The following is a 26,588-nucleotide window of genomic DNA, read 5'->3' on the forward strand; positions in this document are numbered from 1 at the left end:
AATCAAATTGTCCCTACATTTGTTCGACATAGTGGCAGCCGAAGAGGTAGTCATATTGTCTACATGTTCCCAATCCGATGTAGACATTGTTGCTGTCAATTTTAAGTGTGATTTGTAGAGTGTCTTGTCTAACTGATCGAGTTCGGTGCGTGTAAGTCTGATTTTTTCCGAGATAAGAGCGAAGCTAGTTCTAGCTAGAATTCGTTTTGCATTGAGAGAAGTTGCAACAGCAGAGGTTAGTGTAAATGCGGTTGGTATTACCTTAGAGTCGCGGCATCTCTTCAGAAAGGTGAGAGACTCGATTAGTTGAGCCTTCTTATCCCGAAGTCTGTTGAATGATCTTAAGGATGTGTGGAATCCCTCCCCGTAGAGGCGGTTAAATTTCGATTTAAAGCTTTCGTGACTGCAATGATTCATCTTCTTTGGTTCTTTCGGTAAAGTCACGTAGAATGAGAATAAAATAATAAATTGATAAAATAAAATAACACAATAATATTCTCACGACGTTTCGGCCACAACACAAGCGGCCTTCATCAGGTGAAGGGGGGCGAGACTGTCTGGTAGGACAGCGCTGGAGTGAGAGAGCCACGTTCAGATCACGGCTTTTAAGCTGTGTGAGAGGAACAAAGAGCCTTGACACAGGAATTAGCATAAAATTTAGCATTGAAATGGCTGAATGATTAGCTTGTGACTGGTCACAGAAATAGCTATGTTAAAAGTTAAAGCATACACATCCGCAGAGGCACCCATTGTTAAAAGGAATTAGCATAGAATTTAGCATTGAAATAGCTAAGTTAAGGCATACACATCCGCAGAGGCACCCCTTGACAATGGGATTAGCATAGAATTTAGCATTGAAATGGCTGAGTGATTCGCTTGTAACTGCTACAGAAATAGCTACGTTGAAGTCAGAGCATACACATTCACCGAGGCACTTAGTACAAATCAAACAGGAGAATTTAGCATTGAAATAACTAGGCGAATTTAGCATTGAAATAACTGGGTGATTTGCTAGTGACTGGTCACAGAAATGACTACACATCTGAGCTATTCACAGTACTATATAGTGAACCAATAAAAACTAAAATATAAATTACCTTCATGTTATCAATAAACTCTATATTCTCCAATCAGCTAAGCCACCAACCATAAGTCGTTATATATCACAATGCTATATGGCGAAAAAATGGGTGGATTCTTACCCTCAAATTTCCGTACCACGGATAGCTATGGGCCCCGTTCAGACGGACGAGTTCGTCCATGGTCGGAACAGAGGAGGGGGAGAGAGACAGCTGCGAGGCCCTAGTATGCTCCATGTTGTAAACCATACCATTAACCGTGGTGTGAGAGGTATTAAGAGGCAATGCTGGCGAAAGAGCTGCGGTCTGAAGGACATCGTAAAATTACAATTAATTAAGAACAGAAATGATTTAACACATCTTTCCAGTGGTTACTAAGCCTGAATCCATCTTCTCGGTTGAAATTGTCTCTGTGCTTGTATATGTGAATGGCCTCATGAACGAATCTCTCATGGTAGCCGGTTGGTTTGCAAAGAACCTCCGTCTTGGAGAAGTCAATGTCATGTGAGCCCACTGAATTGTAACAGTGGTCTGCCACGGCAGAGGAGTTCGTCTTACCGTGTTTCAAGTCTGCTTTATGTTCGCGGATGCGGTCCGAGATATGTCTTTTGGTTTCTCCAATGTAGCTACTACCACAGAGGCACTTTAGTTTGTAAACGCCTGGGTACTGTATGTCTGGAAGAGCATCTTTTACAGATGGAACTAAATCACGGATTTTGTGTACTGTGTTGAATCGGACCTGGATCTTGTGTTTATTCAGGATTTTGGAGATCTTTTTAGTGACCCCTGCAATGTAGGGTAAGGTGATGGTTTTGAGTGGCTCCACAAGAGGATCCTTCTTCATGACTGGAGTGATGGCTTTGCGGATTGTGTAGTCGGAGTAGCCATTAGCCCTGAGAGCCTGGTGTACGTGCTTGAGTTCACTGGTAATGTGTTCCTGGTCGGAAATGCATTGGGCTCTATGGTATAGAGTCTTGATGAGGCAGTTCTTCTGGGATGGATGGTGGTGGGAATCCGGTTTCAAGTAAGCATCTGTATGGGTAGCTTTCCTGTAGACAGAGTGGCTCATTGAACCATCATGTCTCCTTTTAATTAAGACATCCAGAAAGGGTAGTTTGCCATCTTTTTCGACCTCCATGGTAAATCTGATGGCTGGGTGTATGGAATTGATGTGGTCGCGGAATTGGTCTAGAGCAGGCTGGCCATGTGGCCAGATGACAAAGGTGTCATCAACGTACCTCTTCCATAAGGTCGGGCGTAGAGTGGCAGTCTGGATGGCGTCAGTTTCAAATTTTTCCATGAATACGTTGGCTACAACCGGAGATAGGGGGGAGCCCATTGGGGTGCCCTCAGTTTGTTTGTAGAAAGTTCCATTCCAGGTGAAGTATGTGTTGGTTAAGCAATGTCTCACCAGGGGGGGTACATCAGTATGCAGTCCTTGATGAACCAGGTCTTCAATGATAGCGATGGTGTCAGGTACCGGGACTTTGGTGAACAAGGACACCACATCAAAACTGACAAGCAGGTCGTTTGGGGACAGGGAAATGTCTTTGATTGTCGATACCAGGTGAGTAGAATTTAGTACCGCAGAGGTGGTTTTTCCAGTGAAAGGTCGCAGTATATCAGCCAGAAAACGTGCCAGTTTGTAGGTGGGGGAGCTGATAGTAGAGACGATGGGACGAAGGGGTGTATCTTCTTTGTGTATCTTTGGAAGGCCATATAATCTTGGTGGTCTGGCAGCAGAGGGTTTCAACGAGAACTGTTTGATCTCATCAATTAATGCTGTTGAATCAGAGATAATTTTGTTCGTTTTGGTGACCAGGCTGTTGGTGGGATCTCTTTTTATTTTTGTATAGCTGCCATCGTTGAGTAGTTCTTGAATTTTGTTGTTATATTCTGTTTTGTCCATGATGACAGTGGCATTGCCTTTGTCAGCTGAGAGAACGACAATATCATCCCTCTTTTTTAATTGAGATAATTCAAAACGTTCGTCTTTGCTGATGTTGCTGGGTGGCAACTTAGCGTTTTTGAGGGTTGCAGCGATTTCAGATCTTGCTACGTCTGCAGAGATGTGACTCAAGCCCTTGAGTGCAACGTCAACATGGGCAATGATATCATTAACCGGTAAGTGTCTCGGTGTGACAGCAAAGTTAAGACCTTTAGCTAAAACGGATTTCAGACCATCAGAAATGGAACTGTTACTGCGATTAATTACGACTTTGTTGACGTCTATCTTTTCGGTGTGTGGATCCGATCTGAAAAAATCAGACTTACACGCACCGAACTCGATCAGTTAGACAAGACACTCTACAAATCACACTTAAAATTGACAGCAACAATGTCTACATCGGATTGGGAACATGTAGACAATATGACTACCTCTTCGGCTGCCACTATGTCGAACAAATGTAGGGACAATTTGATTTCCAAATTCAATCACCTCTCCAGCAAAAAATCGGATCCACACACCGAAAAGATAGACGTCAACAAAGTCGTAATTAATCGCAGTAACAGTTCCATTTCTGATGGTCTGAAATCCGTTTTAGCTAAAGGTCTTAACTTTGCTGTCACACCGAGACACTTACCGGTTAATGATATCATTGCCCATGTTGACGTTGCACTCAAGGGCTTGAGTCACATCTCTGCAGACGTAGCAAGATCTGAAATCGCTGCAACCCTCAAAAACGCTAAGTTGCCACCCAGCAACATCAGCAAAGACGAACGTTTTGAATTATCTCAATTAAAAAAGAGGGATGATATTGTCGTTCTCTCAGCTGACAAAGGCAATGCCACTGTCATCATGGACAAAACAGAATATAACAACAAAATTCAAGAACTACTCAACGATGGCAGCTATACAAAAATAAAAAGAGATCCCACCAACAGCCTGGTCACCAAAACGAACAAAATTATCTCTGATTCAACAGCATTAATTGATGAGATCAAACAGTTCTCGTTGAAACCCTCTGCTGCCAGACCACCAAGATTATATGGCCTTCCAAAGATACACAAAGAAGATACACCCCTTCGTCCCATCGTCTCTACTATCAGCTCCCCCACCTACAAACTGGCACGTTTTCTGGCTGATATACTGCGACCTTTCACTGGAAAAACCACCTCTGCGGTACTAAATTCTACTCACCTGGTATCGACAATCAAAGACATTTCCCTGTCCCCAAACGACCTGCTTGTCAGTTTTGATGTGGTGTCCTTGTTCACCAAAGTCCCGGTACCTGACACCATCGCTATCATTGAAGACCTGGTTCATCAAGGACTGCATACTGATGTACCCCCCCTGGTGAGACATTGCTTAACCAACACATACTTCACCTGGAATGGAACTTTCTACAAACAAACTGAGGGCACCCCAATGGGCTCCCCCCTATCTCCGGTTGTAGCCAACGTATTCATGGAAAAATTTGAAACTGACGCCATCCAGACTGCCACTCTACGCCCGACCTTATGGAAGAGGTACGTTGATGACACCTTTGTCATCTGGCCACATGGCCAGCCTGCTCTAGACCAATTCCGCGACCACATCAATTCCATACACCCAGCCATCAGATTTACCATGGAGGTCGAAAAAGATGGCAAACTACCCTTTCTGGATGTCTTAATTAAAAGGAGACATGATGGTTCAATGAGCCACTCTGTCTACAGGAAAGCTACCCATACAGATGCTTACTTGAAACCGGATTCCCACCACCATCCATCCCAGAAGAACTGCCTCATCAAGACTCTATACCATAGAGCCCAATGCATTTCCGACCAGGAACACATTACCAGTGAACTCAAGCACGTACACCAGGCTCTCAGGGCTAATGGCTACTCCGACTACACAATCCGCAAAGCCATCACTCCAGTCATGAAGAAGGATCCTCTTGTGGAGCCACTCAAAACCATCACCTTACCCTACATTGCAGGGGTCACTAAAAAGATCTCCAAAATCCTGAATAAACACAAGATCCAGGTCCGATTCAACACAGTACACAAAATCCGTGATTTAGTTCCATCTGTAAAAGATGCTCTTCCAGACATACAGTACCCAGGCGTTTACAAACTAAAGTGCCTCTGTGGTAGTAGCTACATTGGAGAAACCAAAAGACATATCTCGGACCGCATCCGCGAACATAAAGCAGACTTGAAACACGGTAAGACGAACTCCTCTGCCGTGGCAGACCACTGTTACAATTCAGTGGGCTCACATGACATTGACTTCTCCAAGACGGAGGTTCTTTGCAAACCAACCGGCTACCATGAGAGATTCGTTCATGAGGCCATTCACATATACAAGCACAGAGACAATTTCAACCGAGAAGATGGATTCAGGCTTAGTAACCACTGGAAAGATGTGTTAAATCATTTCTGTTCTTAATTAATTGTAATTTTACGATGTCCTTCAGACCGCAGCTCTTTCGCCAGCATTGCCTCTTAATACCTCTCACACCACGGTTAATGGTATGGTTTACAACATGGAGCATACTAGGGCCTCGCAGCTGTCTCTCTCCCCCTCCTCTGTTCCGACCATGGACGAACTCGTCCGTCTGAACGGGGCCCATAGCTATCCGTGGTACGGAAATTTGAGGGTAAGAATCCACCCATTTTTTCGCCATATAGCATTGTGATATATAACGACTTATGGTTGGTGGCTTAGCTGATTGGAGAATATAGAGTTTATTGATAACATGAAGGTAATTTATATTTTAGTTTTTATTGGTTCACTATATAGTACTGTGAATAGCTCAGATGTGTAGTCATTTCTGTGACCAGTCACTAGCAAATCACCCAGTTATTTCAATGCTAAATTCGCCTAGTTATTTCAATGCTAAATTCTCCTGTTTGATTTGTACTAAGTGCCTCGGTGAATGTGTATGCTCTGACTTCAACGTAGCTATTTCTGTAGCAGTTACAAGCGAATCACTCAGCCATTTCAATGCTAAATTCTATGCTAATCCCATTGTCAAGGGGTGCCTCTGCGGATGTGTATGCCTTAACTTAGCTATTTCAATGCTAAATTCTATGCTAATTCCTTTTAACAATGGGTGCCTCTGCGGATGTGTATGCTTTAACTTTTAACATAGCTATTTCTGTGACCAGTCACAAGCTAATCATTCAGCCATTTCAATGCTAAATTTTATGCTAATTCCTGTGTCAAGGCTCTTTGTTCCTCTCACACAGCTTAAAAGCCGTGATCTGAACGTGGCTCTCTCACTCCAGCGCTGTCCTACCAGACAGTCTCGCCCCCCTTCACCTGATGAAGGCCGCTTGTGTTGTGGCCGAAACGTCGTGAGAATATTATTGTGTTATTTTATTTTATCAATTTATTATTTTATTCTCATTCTACGTGACTTTACCGAAAGAACCAAAGAAGATGAATCATTGCAGTCACGAAAGCTTTAAATCGAAATTTAACCGCCTCTACGGGGAGGGATTCCACACATCCTTAAGATCATTCAACAGACTTCGGGATAAGAAGGCTCAACTAATCGAGTCTCTCACCTTTCTGAAGAGATGCCGCGACTCTAAGGTAATACCAACCGCATTTACACTAACCTCTGCTGTTGCAACTTCTCTCAATGCAAAACGAATTCTAGCTAGAACTAGCTTCGCTCTTATCTCGGAAAAAATCAGACTTACACGCACCGAACTCGATCAGTTAGACAAGACACTCTACAAATCACACTTAAAATTGACAGCAACAATGTCTACATCGGATTGGGAACATGTAGACAATATGACTACCTCTTCGGCTGCCACTATGTCGAACAAATGTAGGGACAATTTGATTTCCAAATTCAATCACCTCTCCAGCAAAAAATCGGATCCACACACCGAAAAGATAGACGTCAACAAAGTCGTAATTAATCGCAGTAACAGTTCCATTTCTGATGGTCTGAAATCCGTTTTAGCTAAAGGTCTTAACTTTGCTGTCACACCGAGACACTTACCGGTTAATGATATCATTGCCCATGTTGACGTTGCACTCAAGGGCTTGAGTCACATCTCTGCAGACGTAGCAAGATCTGAAATCGCTGCAACCCTCAAAAACGCTAAGTTGCCACCCAGCAACATCAGCAAAGACGAACGTTTTGAATTATCTCAATTAAAAAAGAGGGATGATATTGTCGTTCTCTCAGCTGACAAAGGCAATGCCACTGTCATCATGGACAAAACAGAATATAACAACAAAATTCAAGAACTACTCAACGATGGCAGCTATACAAAAATAAAAAGAGATCCCACCAACAGCCTGGTCACCAAAACGAACAAAATTATCTCTGATTCAACAGCATTAATTGATGAGATCAAACAGTTCTCGTTGAAACCCTCTGCTGCCAGACCACCAAGATTATATGGCCTTCCAAAGATACACAAAGAAGATACACCCCTTCGTCCCATCGTCTCTACTATCAGCTCCCCCACCTACAAACTGGCACGTTTTCTGGCTGATATACTGCGACCTTTCACTGGAAAAACCACCTCTGCGGTACTAAATTCTACTCACCTGGTATCGACAATCAAAGACATTTCCCTGTCCCCAAACGACCTGCTTGTCAGTTTTGATGTGGTGTCCTTGTTCACCAAAGTCCCGGTACCTGACACCATCGCTATCATTGAAGACCTGGTTCATCAAGGACTGCATACTGATGTACCCCCCCTGGTGAGACATTGCTTAACCAACACATACTTCACCTGGAATGGAACTTTCTACAAACAAACTGAGGGCACCCCAATGGGCTCCCCCCTATCTCCGGTTGTAGCCAACGTATTCATGGAAAAATTTGAAACTGACGCCATCCAGACTGCCACTCTACGCCCGACCTTATGGAAGAGGTACGTTGATGACACCTTTGTCATCTGGCCACATGGCCAGCCTGCTCTAGACCAATTCCGCGACCACATCAATTCCATACACCCAGCCATCAGATTTACCATGGAGGTCGAAAAAGATGGCAAACTACCCTTTCTGGATGTCTTAATTAAAAGGAGACATGATGGTTCAATGAGCCACTCTGTCTACAGGAAAGCTACCCATACAGATGCTTACTTGAAACCGGATTCCCACCACCATCCATCCCAGAAGAACTGCCTCATCAAGACTCTATACCATAGAGCCCAATGCATTTCCGACCAGGAACACATTACCAGTGAACTCAAGCACGTACACCAGGCTCTCAGGGCTAATGGCTACTCCGACTACACAATCCGCAAAGCCATCACTCCAGTCATGAAGAAGGATCCTCTTGTGGAGCCACTCAAAACCATCACCTTACCCTACATTGCAGGGGTCACTAAAAAGATCTCCAAAATCCTGAATAAACACAAGATCCAGGTCCGATTCAACACAGTACACAAAATCCGTGATTTAGTTCCATCTGTAAAAGATGCTCTTCCAGACATACAGTACCCAGGCGTTTACAAACTAAAGTGCCTCTGTGGTAGTAGCTACATTGGAGAAACCAAAAGACATATCTCGGACCGCATCCGCGAACATAAAGCAGACTTGAAACACGGTAAGACGAACTCCTCTGCCGTGGCAGACCACTGTTACAATTCAGTGGGCTCACATGACATTGACTTCTCCAAGACGGAGGTTCTTTGCAAACCAACCGGCTACCATGAGAGATTCGTTCATGAGGCCATTCACATATACAAGCACAGAGACAATTTCAACCGAGAAGATGGATTCAGGCTTAGTAACCACTGGAAAGATGTGTTAAATCATTTCTGTTCTTAATTAATTGTAATTTTACGATGTCCTTCAGACCGCAGCTCTTTCGCCAGCATTGCCTCTTAATACCTCTCACACCACGGTTAATGGTATGGTTTACAACATGGAGCATACTAGGGCCTCGCAGCTGTCTCTCTCCCCCTCCTCTGTTCCGACCATGGACGAACTCGTCCGTCTGAACGGGGCCCATAGCTATCCGTGGTACGGAAATTTGAGGGTAAGAATCCACCCATTTTTTCGCCATATAGCATTGTGATATATAACGACTTATGGTTGGTGGCTTAGCTGATTGGAGAATATAGAGTTTATTGATAACATGAAGGTAATTTATATTTTAGTTTTTATTGGTTCACTATATAGTACTGTGAATAGCTCAGATGTGTAGTCATTTCTGTGACCAGTCACTAGCAAATCACCCAGTTATTTCAATGCTAAATTCGCCTAGTTATTTCAATGCTAAATTCTCCTGTTTGATTTGTACTAAGTGCCTCGGTGAATGTGTATGCTCTGACTTCAACGTAGCTATTTCTGTAGCAGTTACAAGCGAATCACTCAGCCATTTCAATGCTAAATTCTATGCTAATCCCATTGTCAAGGGGTGCCTCTGCGGATGTGTATGCCTTAACTTAGCTATTTCAATGCTAAATTCTATGCTAATTCCTTTTAACAATGGGTGCCTCTGCGGATGTGTATGCTTTAACTTTTAACATAGCTATTTCTGTGACCAGTCACAAGCTAATCATTCAGCCATTTCAATGCTAAATTTTATGCTAATTCCTGTGTCAAGGCTCTTTGTTCCTCTCACACAGCTTAAAAGCCGTGATCTGAACGTGGCTCTCTCACTCCAGCGCTGTCCTACCAGACAGTCTCGCCCCCCTTCACCTGATGAAGGCCGCTTGTGTTGTGGCCGAAACGTCGTGAGAATATTATTGTGTTATTTTATTTTATCAATTTATTATTTTATTCTCATTCTACGTGACTTTACCGAAAGAACCAAAGAAGATGAATCATTGCAGTCACGAAAGCTTTAAATCGAAAATTACGTTTCTTAACTAAGTTTATTTTTTTTATCAATGTCGGTTTTTAATTTTTATACCGTACAATATTAAATGTTTTTTTCAATATACATTGTCCTTTGTTTTCAATACGAATGGTTAGTTCGCGTAGTTTTAAATAGTAAGGTACGAAGGCTGGAAGCGCATCCCCATCCTACTGTGATACGTTATTCAATATATGAAGTTTCAATACACGAAGCTTCAGGAACGCATTTACTTCCTATGTCGAGTTATTACTGTCGTTGTTGTGGTTGTGGATTTTGTTGTAATTGATTTATGTATGTACAGTATGTTGAACTTCTTTCGCACCGTACGTAGCCGACCGTACTTATCGGAGGTGCGGGGGAAGACAACAAGCTATGCACAAAAAGCAGTTCTACGCAAATGCGTTTTCATTGTAGATGATGTCAAAGTGCACAGCTCCAGTGGTTTCCTAATATCGGAAAGGAAGAGCGTTCCAGACGGCCGTAGATGCTCATCTGAAAGCGCGCGATGCAGTGACCGTCTTTGTTCGATGGTTTGCCAAAAGCCACCACTGCGTGGATGTCGGAAGTTCGCGCGATGGTTGTTGAGGTAGTTGTGGTTAATGCCGTGAGGGTTGATGTCATGTTAGTTGCAATGGAGGTTGTGGTTGTTGCTGTCGTTTTAATAAATGGTCCTTGTCATGTTTGTAGCTGTGGTAGTAGTCATGGTTGTGCTTGATGTTGTTGCGATAGTAGTCATGTCAGTTGTTTTAGTTGTAGGACTCGTAGAAGTCGTAGTAGTTGCTACAAGTCGTGATTGCGTCTTCTGGTCCAACACCATGTGAGAGGAGGCTCTAAAGAAAGCTGTCTCGGGTGTGGACCAATCAATTTCAAGGACAGTGCATACATTATCAGAGTTGTTGTTTTTTGTTTGCGTTCCGACCGCAAGTATTGTGGTCAATGTAAACATGACTCCTTGTAAAAAAAGGTGTCAGTTTTGTTGCCAGATAAAAGGATAAAAAAACAATTATCACTATACGTGGCCTCAAAGTACGCCTTTCATAGTGCAGGCGCTGTGGTGACATCACCACCACTTAGTGGTGAGCAGCGGCTGCTGTTGTTGAGGAATAACTTAATGGGGACCGGTGGGCAGGGGTGGAGCCACAGGTGGGGCGGGGGGGCGGAGCCACAGGGGGGCTGGGGGGGGGGCTGAGCCCCCCCTGAAATTTTGAGAAAGTCGGTAATCGGGATAACCGGAAATCCGGCTGCTGCAAAATGCTGGCTGCCACCTTGTGCTGCCCTGCAGGCTGCTTGAGCGGCAGCCTTTCGAACTTATCAAACTTATTAGCCACATCAGCGGCTCCGACCTATTAATAAACTCCGCGTTCAAATCCAATAATATTTGTTTTATACATTTGTGGCGCCCATTGGAAAACATACACTGGATATCTCAGAATATTGAAGTCAGCCCCTCCAAAGTCAAAATCCTGGCTCCACCCCTGCCGGTGGCACAGTGGTTAGCGCACTCTCCTGTGAACCTGGTAAACGGAGTTCAATGTCCACTTAATACAAATAACAGTGGTGCATATTTTAACGGGTCTTGGGCCTTCACGAGGCAGACGAAGCCTTAAAATGAGGTACAGGACATTGTACTGATGTTATCATAAATTCTTATAAAATGGTTACAATCTGTATTATCACTTTTACCAATACCCCAATGAAGCCCTCATACTTAAGAAAAAAGGGTGTTGGAAACTGATTCTTTAAGTGAGCGCTAAGCGAGCGGTCTGTACTGAGTACACCGCTATCCGGAGAGATACACAATTTAATTCAGTCACCAAACAAGAACGCTTTAAAAAAAAATGTCACAACTACAGCCAAAATGTATAATATAATGAATATGTATTTACAATCCAGAAAATCACGGTTTTGATACAAAAATAAATGTTGTGCTCAGGGTCCATTTGGTGGGGCGCTGGTTCTGGAAGACGCCTGATCACTGAAACGCCTCCCCCGGAATCTTCCCTGCTTCCTGACGACGGGAACGACGATTGGCGACCGTGCAGGAGCCGCAGCCAAAACCAGAGCAGCAATTGCGATGAGGGAATGAGAAGCGGAGGGAACAGAGTGGAGAGGGAGACAAGCGGCATCATTAGCGACGGTCGTCAAAACGTGAACACGCCGGAGCAGTTGCGATTACGTGTGTCGGTAAGGATTGTGGGCGGCACGGTACTCACGTAGAGGTGGATAAAATCGTCGGCCGCTTTGGAGAAATTCCAATTGTTCCGCTCCAGGCATCTGTGGAGGCGAGCGCGGACAGGAGGCAAAGAGAACGTCAGTGCCTTTTTTCCACAGTCCAGCTTGCAAATCTAGTGCCTGGGCTGTGGACCAGATTCCTATGGCCAACTGAAACGGGTTCATGCCAGCTCCCGGTGAGAATCGATTGTGCAGCCCCATTACACAGTGCCGTTTGGCTCGCTTCCCGATGGGAGCCGCACGCTTGGAATAGCGCCGTCGCGAGATCACGGGGTCAACGCAGCAGATACGCACCGTCAAGTCGCCCAATGTGTTTGTACAAAATTTGTCGAAACGTACAAAAAATTATCGTTTAAACTCGGGACTGGAGTAAGCCACCTCAAGCATACATTGTCCCCTTAATAATCTTTACAAAATGACTGACGCTTTCCTCTGTCTGTGGACAAAAGGGGTAGGGGGGAGTGAAGGGGCAAGAAGGACTTAACAGTCCGAGTCCAAAGACCCTGGTGCCCCTATAAGGGTTTGGCAGAATAAATGGCTCCTGCTGGGCTGTGTCTGATTACTCTTGCAATGAAGCATGACATCATGCGTGTATGCACGTGTGTGTGGCTGTAAGACAGTTCCCACGTGCTCTCGCCCACCTTTGCGACCACTCCGGTGTCATGTGGGATGTTTCAGCGAATGAATTGACTGTCTCCTGCTGGGACGAGGTGAGTGCAGTAAGCGGGCAGCTGCTGGACGTCGCTGATGTTGTTGAGGCGAATGCAGGGGGCATCTCACTTGCAAGAGCTTCGCGGATGAACATCCGCTCACTCGCGACAGATGGCCTGCCGGGTGTCAACACAAGCAGGTCAATAAAAATAATAACACATTACTTAGTTAAACAGCAAGCTAATGGAGCACCTGAAGGAAACACACATGGGCAAGGGGTCAACACTCTATCCCATACAGAAGACAAGATGGAGATTAGTCCACACTTGCTGTACTGCCTTCTGGAAAGTCAAGAGTATGCAACCTCGTTAAGGAAGAAGCAAAGGAATGGGAGAGGGAGCAGAGGAAAGGGAAGCAGGAAAGCGCATATTGTCTGTGTGCGAAAACATGGTGTGTGTTTGTGGCTATGTGTATATGATGTGTCATGTAGCCCGTATGCCCAGCCACCGCATGCCTAAACAGCTTTTGTTCAGCTGGATAGAGGGGGCTAAATGGGCGCGGGATGGGCTAGAGAAGAGATGGAGTGATTTGGTATAAGAGGATGTGGATCTGAGTGGACTTGCCGATGACTGGTACCAGCCATGTTAAAATCGGCCTCTGTGGAGGAGGCTCGTTAAGAATGCTACTGGGTAGTTGGAGGCAGTCGCCCTCCAACAACAATGGGGGAGGAGTGACGCTCAAAACAACGAGCGGAGTGCTGGGTGGCCAAAGCACAGCAAGTTGGCATAGTAAGGGGCACAGGTGGTGCATTGGCCAGCCATCTCAGTCGACCCGTAGCACGTGGGTCTGCCCCGTGACCTCCTGCCAGTGGGCATTCGACACTTCGCGTGGCCTCAACATGCACATAGGCTGGCACAAGCGCCGTGGTGACATCACTGCCACTTAATGGCGAACGGTGGTTGTTATGATGTGTTGGGTCATGGTGCAAGTGACTCACCTGCCGTCCATGGTTGGCACCAATTGCACCACCCGCCAAAACATCTTCACAGACTCTTGGCAATTCTTGGCTGAGGATCGACACACACGACAAAGGTGCACGGGCGTCAAGAGAGAGCCACGCCATTAACATAAACCGCATGTCAGGATCAATTAGAATGGTGAGGTGGTGCTTATGGCATGCAGTGCAGAATGCACCTGGTCTAGTTAAATGCAATGTCAGTGATGCTGTTAATGATGCTACTGCTGATGACGAAGCTGATGGTGAATGTGACTATGCAAATACTCACTCTCTTTGAAGAAGCCGTGCACCGTGAAGTTGACCTGAGTATCCTGTAAAGTGAGAGTCACAAGTAAACACGATCGCCCATCATTTTTAAGCAACCCAAGAGGTGGAGACTGCAGGGTTGGAGTCTCGGCCAGGGTTAGTGCTGTGGCTAGAGTAAGTGTGAGTCTTGGCTTGTGTTAGTGTCAAGGTTTGAGAGAGAGAGATGTTGCTAGGAATTATAATGGGATCGAGTGTCAAGTCTAGGGATAATGTATATTTAAGGCCAAGAAGATGGCTTTAATCTCTCTTACGAGTTACGTTTCACGTAATAATTCACGTTTAATCTTGGAAAGGTGGACATATTTACATAGGTATCAAAGAATAAGTCAAAATAATTATAGTAAAAATTCGAAGCATAAATTGAGGGCTTGTGCACATGAAAGGTTTGTAACTCAGGCCGCATAAGCTCAGCAATTTGTGTTTAAGCAGAGCCAGCGGCTATGTCAATGAGGGCGTTTTGGTGCAAGGCCACGGCTCACCGTGCCACGGCTGACAGTGGTGGTGAAGGAGGACATATCGTGATTCTTGTGCGTCAGCTCTTTGATGAAGTCCTCCGCCGTCAGCCGCTCGCACTTGAGCTGTGCTGTGGGATGAGGGGGCAGGAGGGCAACAAAACTGTGGTGATACGAGTGGCGACAGATATGCGCATGTTAAACTTATTTTGCACTGTACGTAGTCAACTGTTGCATTGGAGGTGCGGAGCAAGGAGAAAAAAACTGCATGGCGCACAGTGACAGAATGACATGAGCGGTGACGCAGTGACGCGCGGATCTGCAAACATCGCTCGTGACCAACACTCACGTGAATCTTCTGGGGTCGGCTTGTCTGTACCCTCCTCTCCCAGGCTGCTCCTGGAGGTAGAAACGAGATCCGGATTGTTAGGAAACGGAGTGGCTACACTCACATCCACAAGTGTGCTTTAATTTCCGTGTTTTCGCAAAGCATTTCTTTCTTCTCGTATCGTTGCGGATACTGATGATTTAATTCCATTTTAGAAGCCATATTTCATTTCGAAGCATTTAAAGCAAGCTTCTGATTGGCTGCTTGCGGCTATGTGAAAAACTCCACATGTTTCGGCGCACTTTAAATGGCCTGCTCTTTGATGACGCTATAGAAGTTGTCATTAATGCTTATAACTGCCTGTAGCAATGATAAGCAATGTAACACGTATTCTTGGTTCTTTCGGTAAAGTCATGTAGAAGGGAAATAATAAAATAATAAAATATTAACCAATAAAATTATCGCGACGTTTCGACTGCAACACAAGCAATCATCATCAGGTGTGAAAACCAGAGCAAGAAAATGTTTCACACCTCATGATGATTGCTTGTGTTGCAGTCGAAACGTCGTGATAATTTTATTGTTTTATATTTTTATTATTTTATTGTTTCCCTTCTACGTGATTTTACCGAAAGAACCAAGAATATGAATCCCTGCAGTCACGAAAGCTTTAAATCAAAATTCACTGTAACATGGTCTCTCGAGAGCGGTCTGTGGCAAATACCAATTAATCCTTTCATGTGACAGCCTTGCTGGCCAGTTTGTGAGTGTGTGTGTGTTTGTCAGCTCACTCTGAGGGGGTGTAGATGGTGATGAGGGCATCCTTTTGATACTTCTTGAGCAGACCCTCGCGGTCTGCGGTATCATAAAGACCGTAGTACCTGCCAATGCACACGCAACGCACTTTAATCACCGAGTGCGTAGCCAACCATCGATTCATAATGTCAACTCAATTATTTTGTTCACGATGCAAGTATACAGTCGTGCTTGTGATGATAAAAGAGTTGCAATGAATTGTTGCATAAATAATTGGATGATGCAGTGGTGTAACAGTTATTGCACTGGACTTGCAAATCAGAGGTTGCAAGTGTAATGTTCTGTAAGCGAACGTTGAAGCAAAGGTGCAAAGTGATTGAATCCCCCCACCTCTGTCCAGCCAGCTGTCCACCACAGTTAGTTCAATTGGCAGTGTTGGGGTCAAGTGTGGGTACTCCCTACCCTTCCAAGATGTCCGGCCATTGTGGAAGACTAGGCCAAATACACGATAGAGTGTTCTCTACAGCTCTCCCTTTAGTGGAGTAGAATGCGCAAGGAATTACAGGGCTGCACTTTGATATACAATGATAAATTCATGATAGAATCAAGATAATGGGACTTATCTGTAGAAGGAAGGCAGTACATCCGGAAAACGGTAATAACGAGAGACACGTGGCTTAAACAAAATATGCAGCGTTAAGAAACCACTGATAAGAAAAGTAAGTGGGTTTGAGCAGAACACACTGGCAGAAGGAATAATGGCCATTAGTCTAGACTAAGTACTGGGTGATCCAGGAGTTGGAGCGTATAAATGAGCTTGTCTATCGATTGTAGGTAGGTTAGTCCATTGCAGGGCAGTTGTATAGTGATGGCTTGGGGAAGCATTTACGTAGCAGTGCATTGATCATTCCTGATGATGATGAAATATTACATAAAAGCATAGGCTGGGATACCCTCGTGTCTGAGTGAGTGCAGGGAATTGGAAGGCTCCTTACTCCTTGAGAAAGTTCGCGATGAGGCCTTGAATGTCGGCTGAGGTGGGCGGCAGAGCGATGGGAGGCTGAGCTGTAGGTGGCAGAGGTGTGGGTGGCAGAGATGTGGGTGGCAGAGGTGTGGGTGGCAGAGGTGTGGGTGGCAGAGCGGTGGGAGGCTGAGGTGTGGTTGGCAGAGGTGTGGGTGGCAGAGGTGTGGATGGCAGAGGTGTGGGTGGCAGAGGTGTGGGTGGCAGAGGTGTGGGTGGCAGAGGTGTGGGTGGCAGAGGTGTGGGTGGCAGAGGTGTGGGTGGCAGAGTGGTGGGTGGCAGAGGTGTGGGTGGCAGAGCGGTGGGAGGTTGAGGTGTGGGTGGCAGAGGTGTGGGTGGCAGAGGTGTGGGTGGCAGAGGTGTGGGTGGCAGAGTGGTGGGTGGCAGAGGTGTGGGTGGCAGAGCGGTGGGAGGTTGAGGTGTGGGTGGCAGAGGTGTGGGTGGCAGAGGTGTGGGTGGCAGAGGTGTGGGTGGCAGAGGTGTGGGTGGCAGAGGTGTGGGTGGCTGAGGTGTGGTTGGCAGAGGTGTGGGTGGCAGAGCTGTGCGTGGCAGAGCCATGGGAGCCCGATCTTCGCGAGGCTGAGCCTTGCGAGGTCGAGCCGTGGCTGGGAGAGCTGTGGGTCGCTCAGCTGCGGGAAGCACAGTCGGAGGCTGAGCAGAGGGTGCCATGACTTTGGGCACCATCATGGACATAGATGCGGGTGGCTGTGGCAGCTCAGCTTCTTCCTGTTGGTAACAAACAATGATGGTAATGAAGGTAATTACGATGATGTGAGTGGTGGTGATGAAGTTGATGTCAATGGTGAGTATGATGGTGTTGAGAGTAATGATAGATGTGATGATAACTTCTGATGTGCTAACACGTACAATCTGGTGTACCAACACATTCTGATGTATCAACACAGACACATTCTAATGTACCAACACGTAAACAATCTGATATACCAACATACAATCTGATGTACCAACACGTACACACAGAACGACGGTGAGAGCAGAGCAGCCGCGTGCCGGCTGTACGCATGGCCTCCTCACCTCGATCAGCCGCTGGTCGTCCTTCGTTAGGTCCCCAGCGAGCGGAGACGGTGGGCCTAGGACTGGGCGCATCAAGACGATGGCCTGCAACACGGACAAAGCGGCGACACCGATCAGCTGGCCGCGGGCACGTTGGCACCCCTCCCTTACCTCGTTAGCCCGACAGGGATGCGACGATGCTCCCATTCGCTCGCGAAAGTTGCATCAATTTATGCGTGGGCATGTCTGTGTGTATGTGTCACAATTCTAATGCATGTTGTGCAACCAGGTGTGAGAGAACTCAAGAAACCAGGATATGCTTAATTTTCCACAGTGAGCCCTGGTCACCAATCACGTGTAAAGTATTCGATTTGCATTCAGTTCTTTGCTGTTTCATTTTTGTACATAGGGTGAAAGATGGCAGCAAGATGGCAGCAATTTGGCAAATGGATCAAAGAAAATGGTAAAAATGAGATGGGAATAATGGGAAGCAGTAAAAACGAAATGATTAAAATGACATGAAAAAGTAAATTGATTCTTTAAATGAATCCCGGCTTCCACCAACAATTCAATGAGTTTGATGATTTATGACTATTTGTTATGATTTCGATTGCTGTAATCTTTATAGCTGTGGGTGGTCACACATAGTATATGAGCTATTCAACCCAAAATCAAATGATTCTTACACTACACGTGTGACTAAACGCATGCATTATGTGTGCTGAAATGCATTTAACCCATGCATAATTGCACACCTATTGGCCTAGCCCTCCAGTCCACTTCGGCTGTCTTTTCCAGCCATCCCAGGGGATTTCAATGGAACAACCAAGTAACCTCTTGGGGCCACTATGAAAGGCTACATGAGGATAATAATGATGCCCTCTCATTATCCAGGAGAGTCTTGCTCAGACTCAAGACTTGTTCACGAGGATCCTGTATTAGGATTGTTCGGCAAATTCCCTGAATGAGCATTGAGGTTGGAGGCAGAAGCTGCACTGTCCAGGGGAAAAACACGTACGCATTCAAGTCAAGTACGCTCAAAGCTCTGGACAGATGTATTAAACAATCTATTGATATGCTGTGATCTCCAGCTATAAACAGCTGATGTAACATTTACATCTCATAGCGGTCGGCCTATCACCTCCTGCCTCCCCGGCGCACTCACCCTATAGTTGTCGGGAAAGACAATTTTCCGTGACAGCGCCTTGAGGTTCAAGGCCACCATGTAGTTCACCACATAGAATGTTGCCATGTCTCCCTCAAAGTGGAACTGAGAAGAACACACATACAGACACAATATTGGAGAGAGGCACAGTGTTGTCATCAATGGTGTAGCGTGGTGGGCATGGTCCCATTGATGGATGAGATTTCTCATGCACAGCCCCTACCGTTTGGAATACCCTCCCACTCCACATCTGACAAATCGACACCATCACTTTGTTATTCAAATACAAGATCAAAGCCTTTTCATTAATCTGGGCATACAGTGATGAATAGAAAATCACAGTTTGGACATTTGACCAATAGTTTAAACACAGGATAGTTAAACCCAGGATGGATTGTAAGCAGTCCAGCTTGAACACATCGCTTAATCTCTCGCGCGCATACCTGCAACGGAGTGAAGGGCGTGCAGCAGCCCTGCTGCAGGAACTGCAGAAGCCCCTCCTTGCCGTACTTCCTCCCAAAAGGAATCTGGGGACACAAGAAGCAGTGGCCAGGAGTGAACAATAAGATATATTTCCTTTTATATAGCATCATTCATGCTAAAAGCATCCCACAACGGACATTAATAATTTTTCGGACCAAATCCCACATACAGCCACTGCCAAAGCAAATGAAAACCCTACGAGCAAGCAAAATCAAGAATCAACAAACAAGTTAAGAAATGGCACCAAAACAAAGGCACAAACAACAAAAAAGTGATCCCAACAAAGGAATTAGTTCATGAGGTCATATCCCAGACCCACAATCCCAAATTTCCAACCAAGCCAGCAAGACCCCAAGCAATTTGTAAACCTGCACGTGTACGTGTGTCTGCGGGGAGTGCTGGCTCAGTGGTTTGCACACTGCCCTACAAACCCTGGCCACCCAAGTTCAATTCCCGCTCATGGCCAAAAAAAGTGGTTGTTGGCCTCACTTAGGTCGACTCAGCTTTAAATGAGTACCTGGTGTCGTGTGTAAACATGAGCACTGAGGTAACAACCACACTATACCCTGAGGTGCTATGCTGGCCTTAAAAGTTGCCCACGAATAGCACCTGCTCCAACAGTTTGCGAAAGGCTTTCCGAAGGATTGTCCTTGTTACCCCCCTTTGGATCTGCCCCTGTATTATTACAATGCTTTTTATTCAGGAGAGCTTCACTGAGTCTCAATACTCTTTTTGTGGAGGGTCCTTCCATGTTTTTTGCAGTGGGGGAGAGGGCAACATTGCTATGTGTCATCCCAATTGTGTAATTTGAATTCATTTTTTTTATTCCGACCATCACGCCAGCATATGACATCACTGGATAATTAAGGTCCACTGTAAAGCAGATAGCACGTAGTATGTTTACCAATAACACCACGGAGATAACCACCGACTGTGTCCACGTGTGTGCGGCCACTGCATTTACCGTGATCTGGTACCAAGTGGATGGTTCCTGGCTGACGTTGCGCGCCGGAGCACGGTACTCCGCCGACTCGGCCCGTGTCGTCACAGGTGGGACAACGCTCAGCCGCTGCCACCGATGGCCCTCGGGACCGGAGGTGGTGTGCGACGGCGCACCACTTGGACCCAGCCTGCTCCACACTCTGATTGGAACACAACGAGAGGGCGCGGTGGTGAACGAGGAGCCGAAGGCAGCCACGCGAGCGAAGCATGCGGTTCACTTAAACGGAGACCGTGTCAAGTTTGATTCATGTTAATGTTGGTAGTGAAGAGTCCTAAGCCACCGGGGAGGAGATTCATTGAACAGAATGTAATCCATACATCGGCGAGTGTAAACATATCTTGTAAATTTGACGACTTCGTTGGGTGGTAGAGGGTTAACGTCAAGCATTGGCACCACGTGGCCGAACACCAAAAACAAACGCGGATTCATTGTCCTGGCTATGCCAACCTACGCTTTAAGTTAGGCTGTGTCAAGGCTACATCCAGGGCTTTAACTTCTTTCTTACAAGTCGCTGGTAGACTACATCCCACCAACGTGTGGCATAGAGAAGAAACTCGTCAGTCAATAACACTGTGGCCTTAAAATAAGAAATGTATAATAGGCGACGTTTTGGGCAATGGCCCTACAAAGAAGGCTGTTGGGACAAAGTATTGTCAGCGAGATATTAAAATATAAACATTGCACAATGACAAGCACTACATCTGGCTATCTTTGGCTGCTAATGCTTACATTACCAGGTGATATCTTTTTTAAGCTGAGTCGACCTAGGAGAGACTCGGGACCGGTTCAATTATTGCTGGTCACTGATGTTAGCCATGGCTGGTAATAAACTCGGGTCAACCTGGTGTTGTTGTAGAGCAATGGGTCCCACTGCTCTACCACCCTGCACCCTGCTCGGCATGTACACATGCACACACACGCTCGTGTGCACTCGCAGCTCTACTCACGATGGCCGCTTGGAACTCGGCCCATCGTGGTTCTCATCCACCGGATGGGAGCGGCAGAGTGGGGAACGTGGGGAACGTTGTCGGCGTGGTCCACCTCTTCCTTGCTCCCCACCACCAATGCTGACAGTGCACATGCGGGACCCAATCGACTCCCCATCAACGGAGCATCGCACTCTCAGGGGGCTCCGGGACCTGTGTCGTGGGGCCGCAGGCTTGGTCGCTGTCCGCTTGTCAGGGTCTGCACATACAAGAGGGGGGTGTGGGGGTGCGGGGCACAAGAGTCTCAGTTTGGAGGTAAGAATGCGTGGATCAGGGGCACCCCAGTGGCTCGATGTTAACTACCTCGCCTGTGATAGAGGATATCGTGGGTTTGATCCCAACCCTGATGCCTGCATATTTGAAGTTTGCACGTTCTCCCCGTGGCCACGTGAATTGTTCTCCGGGTCCTCCGATTTTTCCCTCCACATGTAGAATCAATTTGCGTTTCGATTATTTGGCTGTTATACATTACCACACGCCGATAAGCCAATTCTTTGAGCTATCATTTGTGGCCAGGTCGAAAAAGAGCTTTATTGCTCAGTGGGCTTCAGTTTAGAATTTACACGAAGGAATTCATGGTGGCGCAGAGACGCAATTAACTGTGTGTGGGGGGTGGGGGAGAGTGAGAGAAGGGCTCGTGAAGATGGAAGGCGGCAGGATTGCAGCTGGGCAGGAGGAGGCAGGGAATTGGCTGAGGACTGGAGGGGAGAGATTTCGCAGGAAAGGAGGAACCGTTTGGAAGGTTTGAGAAAGATAATATATCAAGGGCGTGGTGCAGATGCGACCTCAGGTACGGGCACAGACCGCCTCGCCTCATATCTCTACTCCACATACTCTCCGAACTTTCCCGTCTCATCTCACTCTATTCCACACTCTCCTACCTCACCAAATTTCTATTCCATTCCACTCTCCTAACTCTCCCGTCTCTACTCCACACACTCTCCAAACTCTCCCATCTCATCTATCTCGTCCACACACTCTCTGAACTTTCCTGTTTCACCTCTCTACTCCACTCACCTCCAAAAACCACCGTCCGCATGCACAGATTGTGCTTGTGGTCCATCTCCATCGACCGCTGTCGCTTGGCAGCGCTCTCCTCCTCCTCCGGGTCACGACCTCCTCGCTTGCGGCGCCGACCCCCTGCGCAGCAGCACCCAGAGATGTACCACCACTGCGTCTCACTCTACCTATCACTTAGAGGTACCATCGCGTCTCCCTCTCTATCCATCACTTAGAGGTTCCACCACCGCCTCTTCCTATACCCATCAGTGAGAGGTACCACCACGTCTTCCTCTCCCCATCACTGAGAGGAGCCACCACCGCGTCTCCCTCTACCAATCACTGAGTGGTACCACCAAGTCTTCCTCTACCCATCACTGTGCCCCCCACACAGCTACCCCCCCCCCCGTTCTCTCGCTTGTGCTATGGGGCCGTCCATAAATGACGTCAAGCGATTTTGGACGATTTTAGACCCCCCCCCCCTCGTCACAAAAAGTCAGACCTCCCCTCAAATATGATGCAACAAAACTCTGCCCCCCCCCCCCCCCCCAAATTATATTTCCATTTTGAAAATAAAACATGCTTTAATCGCTTTAAACTATTGTCATTGTAGTGCGTATTTAATGTGGCGCTGCACTCAGATGTTATAGGAGAAAACACGTATACAAAACTGAGGCTTTGGAAAGCTTAAATTTAGCATAAAATTCACTTGAAAATATTCAACGTCTAACTAAAACTGCAGATGTTCAGAATATATTGAAATTATCTTATAATCATAAAATATAAAAAGTAATTATAACTATTAAAAAAATACTTTAAACTTTGTGGTATAACAAAGCAAAATGTAGAGTACAATTATAACAATCAAATATTCATTCCACAGAATGAAAAACCCTGGTAGATACATTAGAATCAAAATGTTTCATAACAATCATTAAAACAAATTCAAAATGTAAGCTTCTCCATTCTCCCATGGAAAAGCAAAATGCTCCTTCATGGAATAAATAAAAGGAGACCTTAGTAAATTTAAATAATCAAATAGTTAATAATGAAAATTAATAAATAAAAATTTGTGTTATAACAATTCTATATTTATTTAAAGTGGCGCATTTTGATGTGACGTCACATTTCTCAAACCCACCCCACCCCCCCCCGTCACACATCATCATAGTTTCATAGTTTATTTATTTGGTATAGCCCTGTGAGCCATTCGGCTCTTGAATCGGGTGCAACCTCAACAAACAAAAAACATGAACAAGAAAACATCTTAAAGTGATTATGTGACTGTGCAAACAGAAAATCCAGGAAAAAAACTATAAAAATATTCCTGAAATAGCACCGTACACCAACGCTGTGTGCAAAAATCCCAGTGGGATGCAAGTCAAATAACAACAACAACCACAAGACAACTAAGATTAAGGCCATCAGTCTAACTCCGTACTACAATAAACAAAAACATGGCCAAAAACAAAAAAAACGTTTTCGAAATCACCAAAATAAAAGCCATAAATGCAATGTAACAGTGATCATAGGGACTGTGACCGAATTTTTAACAATAAACTACATAAATAAATTATAACACCAAAATCTAGAGCCATATTTTAGGCCACTGAATAGCAGTGGCAGCTAGGGGTGTACAACTCTAGAGCAGTTTTGAGTGAAGATCTCATAGGTAGTGATTCAAGTTGAAGTTTATTGGCAATAGCATTCCAGACCCACATGCACATGTACAGTGCTGTCAATCCACTGCTCAATGAGGGGTGCCTCATGCCAGTTGGGTCCTGGGGCTTATCTGACCATACATCACCACTGTCTTCATTTCGGGTTGGTGAAGCTAGTGCGCAGAACTGATTCAGATACCACTCCCCACTGAGGTTAGCCACGGCTGGGAATAAAACTCAGGTCGACAGCTTGTTAGCAGTGTGCACCGGCTAAGCAGTGAACACCAGTCAACTGGACAAAGTATCATGCGTTATTCCGATCAGACACTTGCTACATAGTTTCATAATATTAGACAAGCAACTCCCATGACTGACAAGAGTGTAGTGGATTGACAACGAGCTAAATGAAAAACAGCTACTACTTAGGTTTTAGCAGTTGTTCTGTACAGCTCTGACATGTTTTGTGTTATACTGCATATTGTTTGGCATGTCTTGACGTTTCGCTCCACGTGCTTGGGATGTTCACATGGTAAAACCTGAAAACGCAGTGTAAAGCTATGAAATAGCCAACCTAGAGTTGATGAACGAATTAATATGCACGTGTGTAAGGGTGTCTCTGTGTCTGCACATGTGTACCTCCCTCCACAATTCTCCAGATAGTTCAGCAATTGGTGGGCCCAGCGTCGGGCCAAGCTAAGGCCTGAGGCTGTCTACACGCGCTGGGAGCAAGACATGGATCGTCACAAATGTCTGACCCCCCCCCCCCCACTAGGTGCTAGACGTCATTTATGGACGGCCCGTGTTTATTTTACACGAGTGATGAGTTAGCCGTGTGTGTGGTGTGTAATAAAGTTTATCGTGTACATATTTTACTGGACATAAACAAGAGCTTCATAAAATAATAAATTGATAAAATAAAATAACACAATAATATTCTCACGACGTTTCGGCCACAACACAAGCGGCCTTCATCAGGTGAAGGGACGAGACTGTCTGGAGCGCTGTCCTCCAGTCTCGTCCCTTCACCTGATGAAGGCCGCTTGTGTTGTGGCCGAAACGTCGTGAGATTATTGTGTTATTTTATCAATTTATTATTTTATTCTCATTCTACGTGACTTTACCGAAAGAACCAAAGAAGATGAATGCTTGCAGTCACGAAAGCTTTAAATCGAAATTTAAGAGCTTCATAGCTCATCGGATTTTTCCAGGCTAAAAAAACTGATTCTGATTTATTGGTGAGCGCTACGGCAGGTTGACCACACACACACAAACCTTGTGAGTTGGTCTTCATCGTAGCGCTGTTGATGTCCTTCATGAAGATGTACATCTTTATAAAGAAATAAATTCCTACAAGACGCGATGTAGAAGCAGATTGAGCTCCGCCTCTTCGGAACCAGCGGCTTCTGTGGTGACGGTGGACTGCTGAGATTGACGTCACGTCCAACGTCTTCGCGTGACGTCACTACCGGTCACGTGGGAGGCGCGCGTCTGTCACGTGACCACGACCAGCCTGGCCGGGATATCCAGGGCTGGTGGTCTCTAAACACGAACGCGTTCGTCAATCACTCTGCGGACTTAAATGGAAAATACATTACACATATAAGAGGCGAAGTTATCTTGCAGTAGCTCCTTATTTGATTAGTTATTTATTATTTATGTGGCATCACCAGGTAATATGTAGCGATATTTCTGGTGAACTCAGCCTCAAATGGGTGCCTAGTGCGGTGTCTAAACATCGCCATTGGGGAGACAAAGGCGGTCGGGCGTGGTGCTGGCCACCCATCCCCCCTTTGTACGTGCAGGCTTTTAATAGGTGCTCGCAAACAGCACTTGCCCCAAATGTATGTTAAGGCTTTGTGTGTGTGGGGATCGGTAGTGTAGAAGGACAGGGAGAGATACAGAGTGTGTGAGAGAGGGACGGGGAGAGACAGACAGTGACAGAGTGACAGAGAGAGACAGAGTGTGTGAAAGTGCGAGAGATGGACAGGGAGAGATGCAGAGAGAGTTCGTTTTAGAGAGACAGTAAGTGATGTAGCAGAGAGTGCGATTGACAGAATGCGTGTGTGGGGAAAAGAGAGGGACAGAGAGTGTGCAATGTGATGGAGAGTGTTGTTGAGACAGAGCGTGAGACGGAGTGAATCATTGAGAGAGAATGAAAGAGGGACAGAGAGTGTGTGTTTGCGTGAGAGGGAGTGACACAGAGAAAAAGCGTGTGTGAGAGTTTGTGAGAGAAACAAATATGGGGAGCGGTAGTGTAGCGGTTAACGCGCTGCGCTACCTGGCGACCCAAGTCCCGATTCCCGCTCACGGACAACACCAGTGACGATAATCTGAACCGGTCCACGACTTGCCCTAGGGCGACTCAGCCTAAAACGATTACCTGGTGCGGTGTAAACATCGCCACTAGGGAGACAAAGGCGGCCGGGCGTAGTGCTGGCCACCCACTCCCTCGTGTGGCGTGTCGGCCTTCATGGGTGCTCACTAACAGCACTTCTCCCATTAATCTGTTAAGGCTATGCGGGGGATCTATGTTTGTTGTTGAGAGAAACATGAATAGTGGGGAGCGATGGGGTGCAATGGTTAGTCCGCAGCGCTATAAACCCAGCAACACGAGTTCGATTTCCGCTAACACCAGTGACGATTATCTGAACCGATCTTGG

At 46.0% G+C, this 26,588-nt stretch overlaps 1 protein-coding gene across 1 annotated transcript; it reads right to left on the reverse strand.

Moving 5' to 3' along the window:
* Positions 1-11,712: 11,712 nt before the first annotated feature.
* On the reverse strand, positions 11,713-25,329 carry LOC116953374 (uncharacterized). Its single transcript, XM_076063390.1, has 16 exons — positions 25,201-25,329; positions 22,286-22,408; positions 21,230-21,467; positions 20,244-20,421; positions 19,240-19,323; positions 18,797-18,901; positions 17,653-17,736; positions 16,592-17,343; positions 15,632-15,721; positions 14,862-14,911; positions 14,540-14,643; positions 14,023-14,065; positions 13,734-13,803; positions 12,727-12,912; positions 12,067-12,127; positions 11,713-11,861 (listed from the first exon to the last, which is right to left on the reverse strand). Exons 1-16 carry the CDS (start codon positions 25,253-25,255, stop codon positions 11,826-11,828), a joined length of 2,259 nt encoding a protein of 752 aa, XP_075919505.1. The 5' UTR covers positions 25,256-25,329; the 3' UTR covers positions 11,713-11,825.
* Between the last annotated feature and the right edge of the window lie 1,259 nt (positions 25,330-26,588).

The sequence above is a fragment of the Petromyzon marinus genome, unplaced genomic scaffold (genome assembly GCF_048934315.1).
Source record: "Petromyzon marinus isolate PM22_M1 ecotype Great Lakes invasive population unplaced genomic scaffold, UKy_Petmar_22M1.pri1.0 PM_Scaffold_108, whole genome shotgun sequence".
Lineage (NCBI taxonomy): Eukaryota > Metazoa > Chordata > Hyperoartia > Petromyzontiformes > Petromyzontidae > Petromyzon > Petromyzon marinus.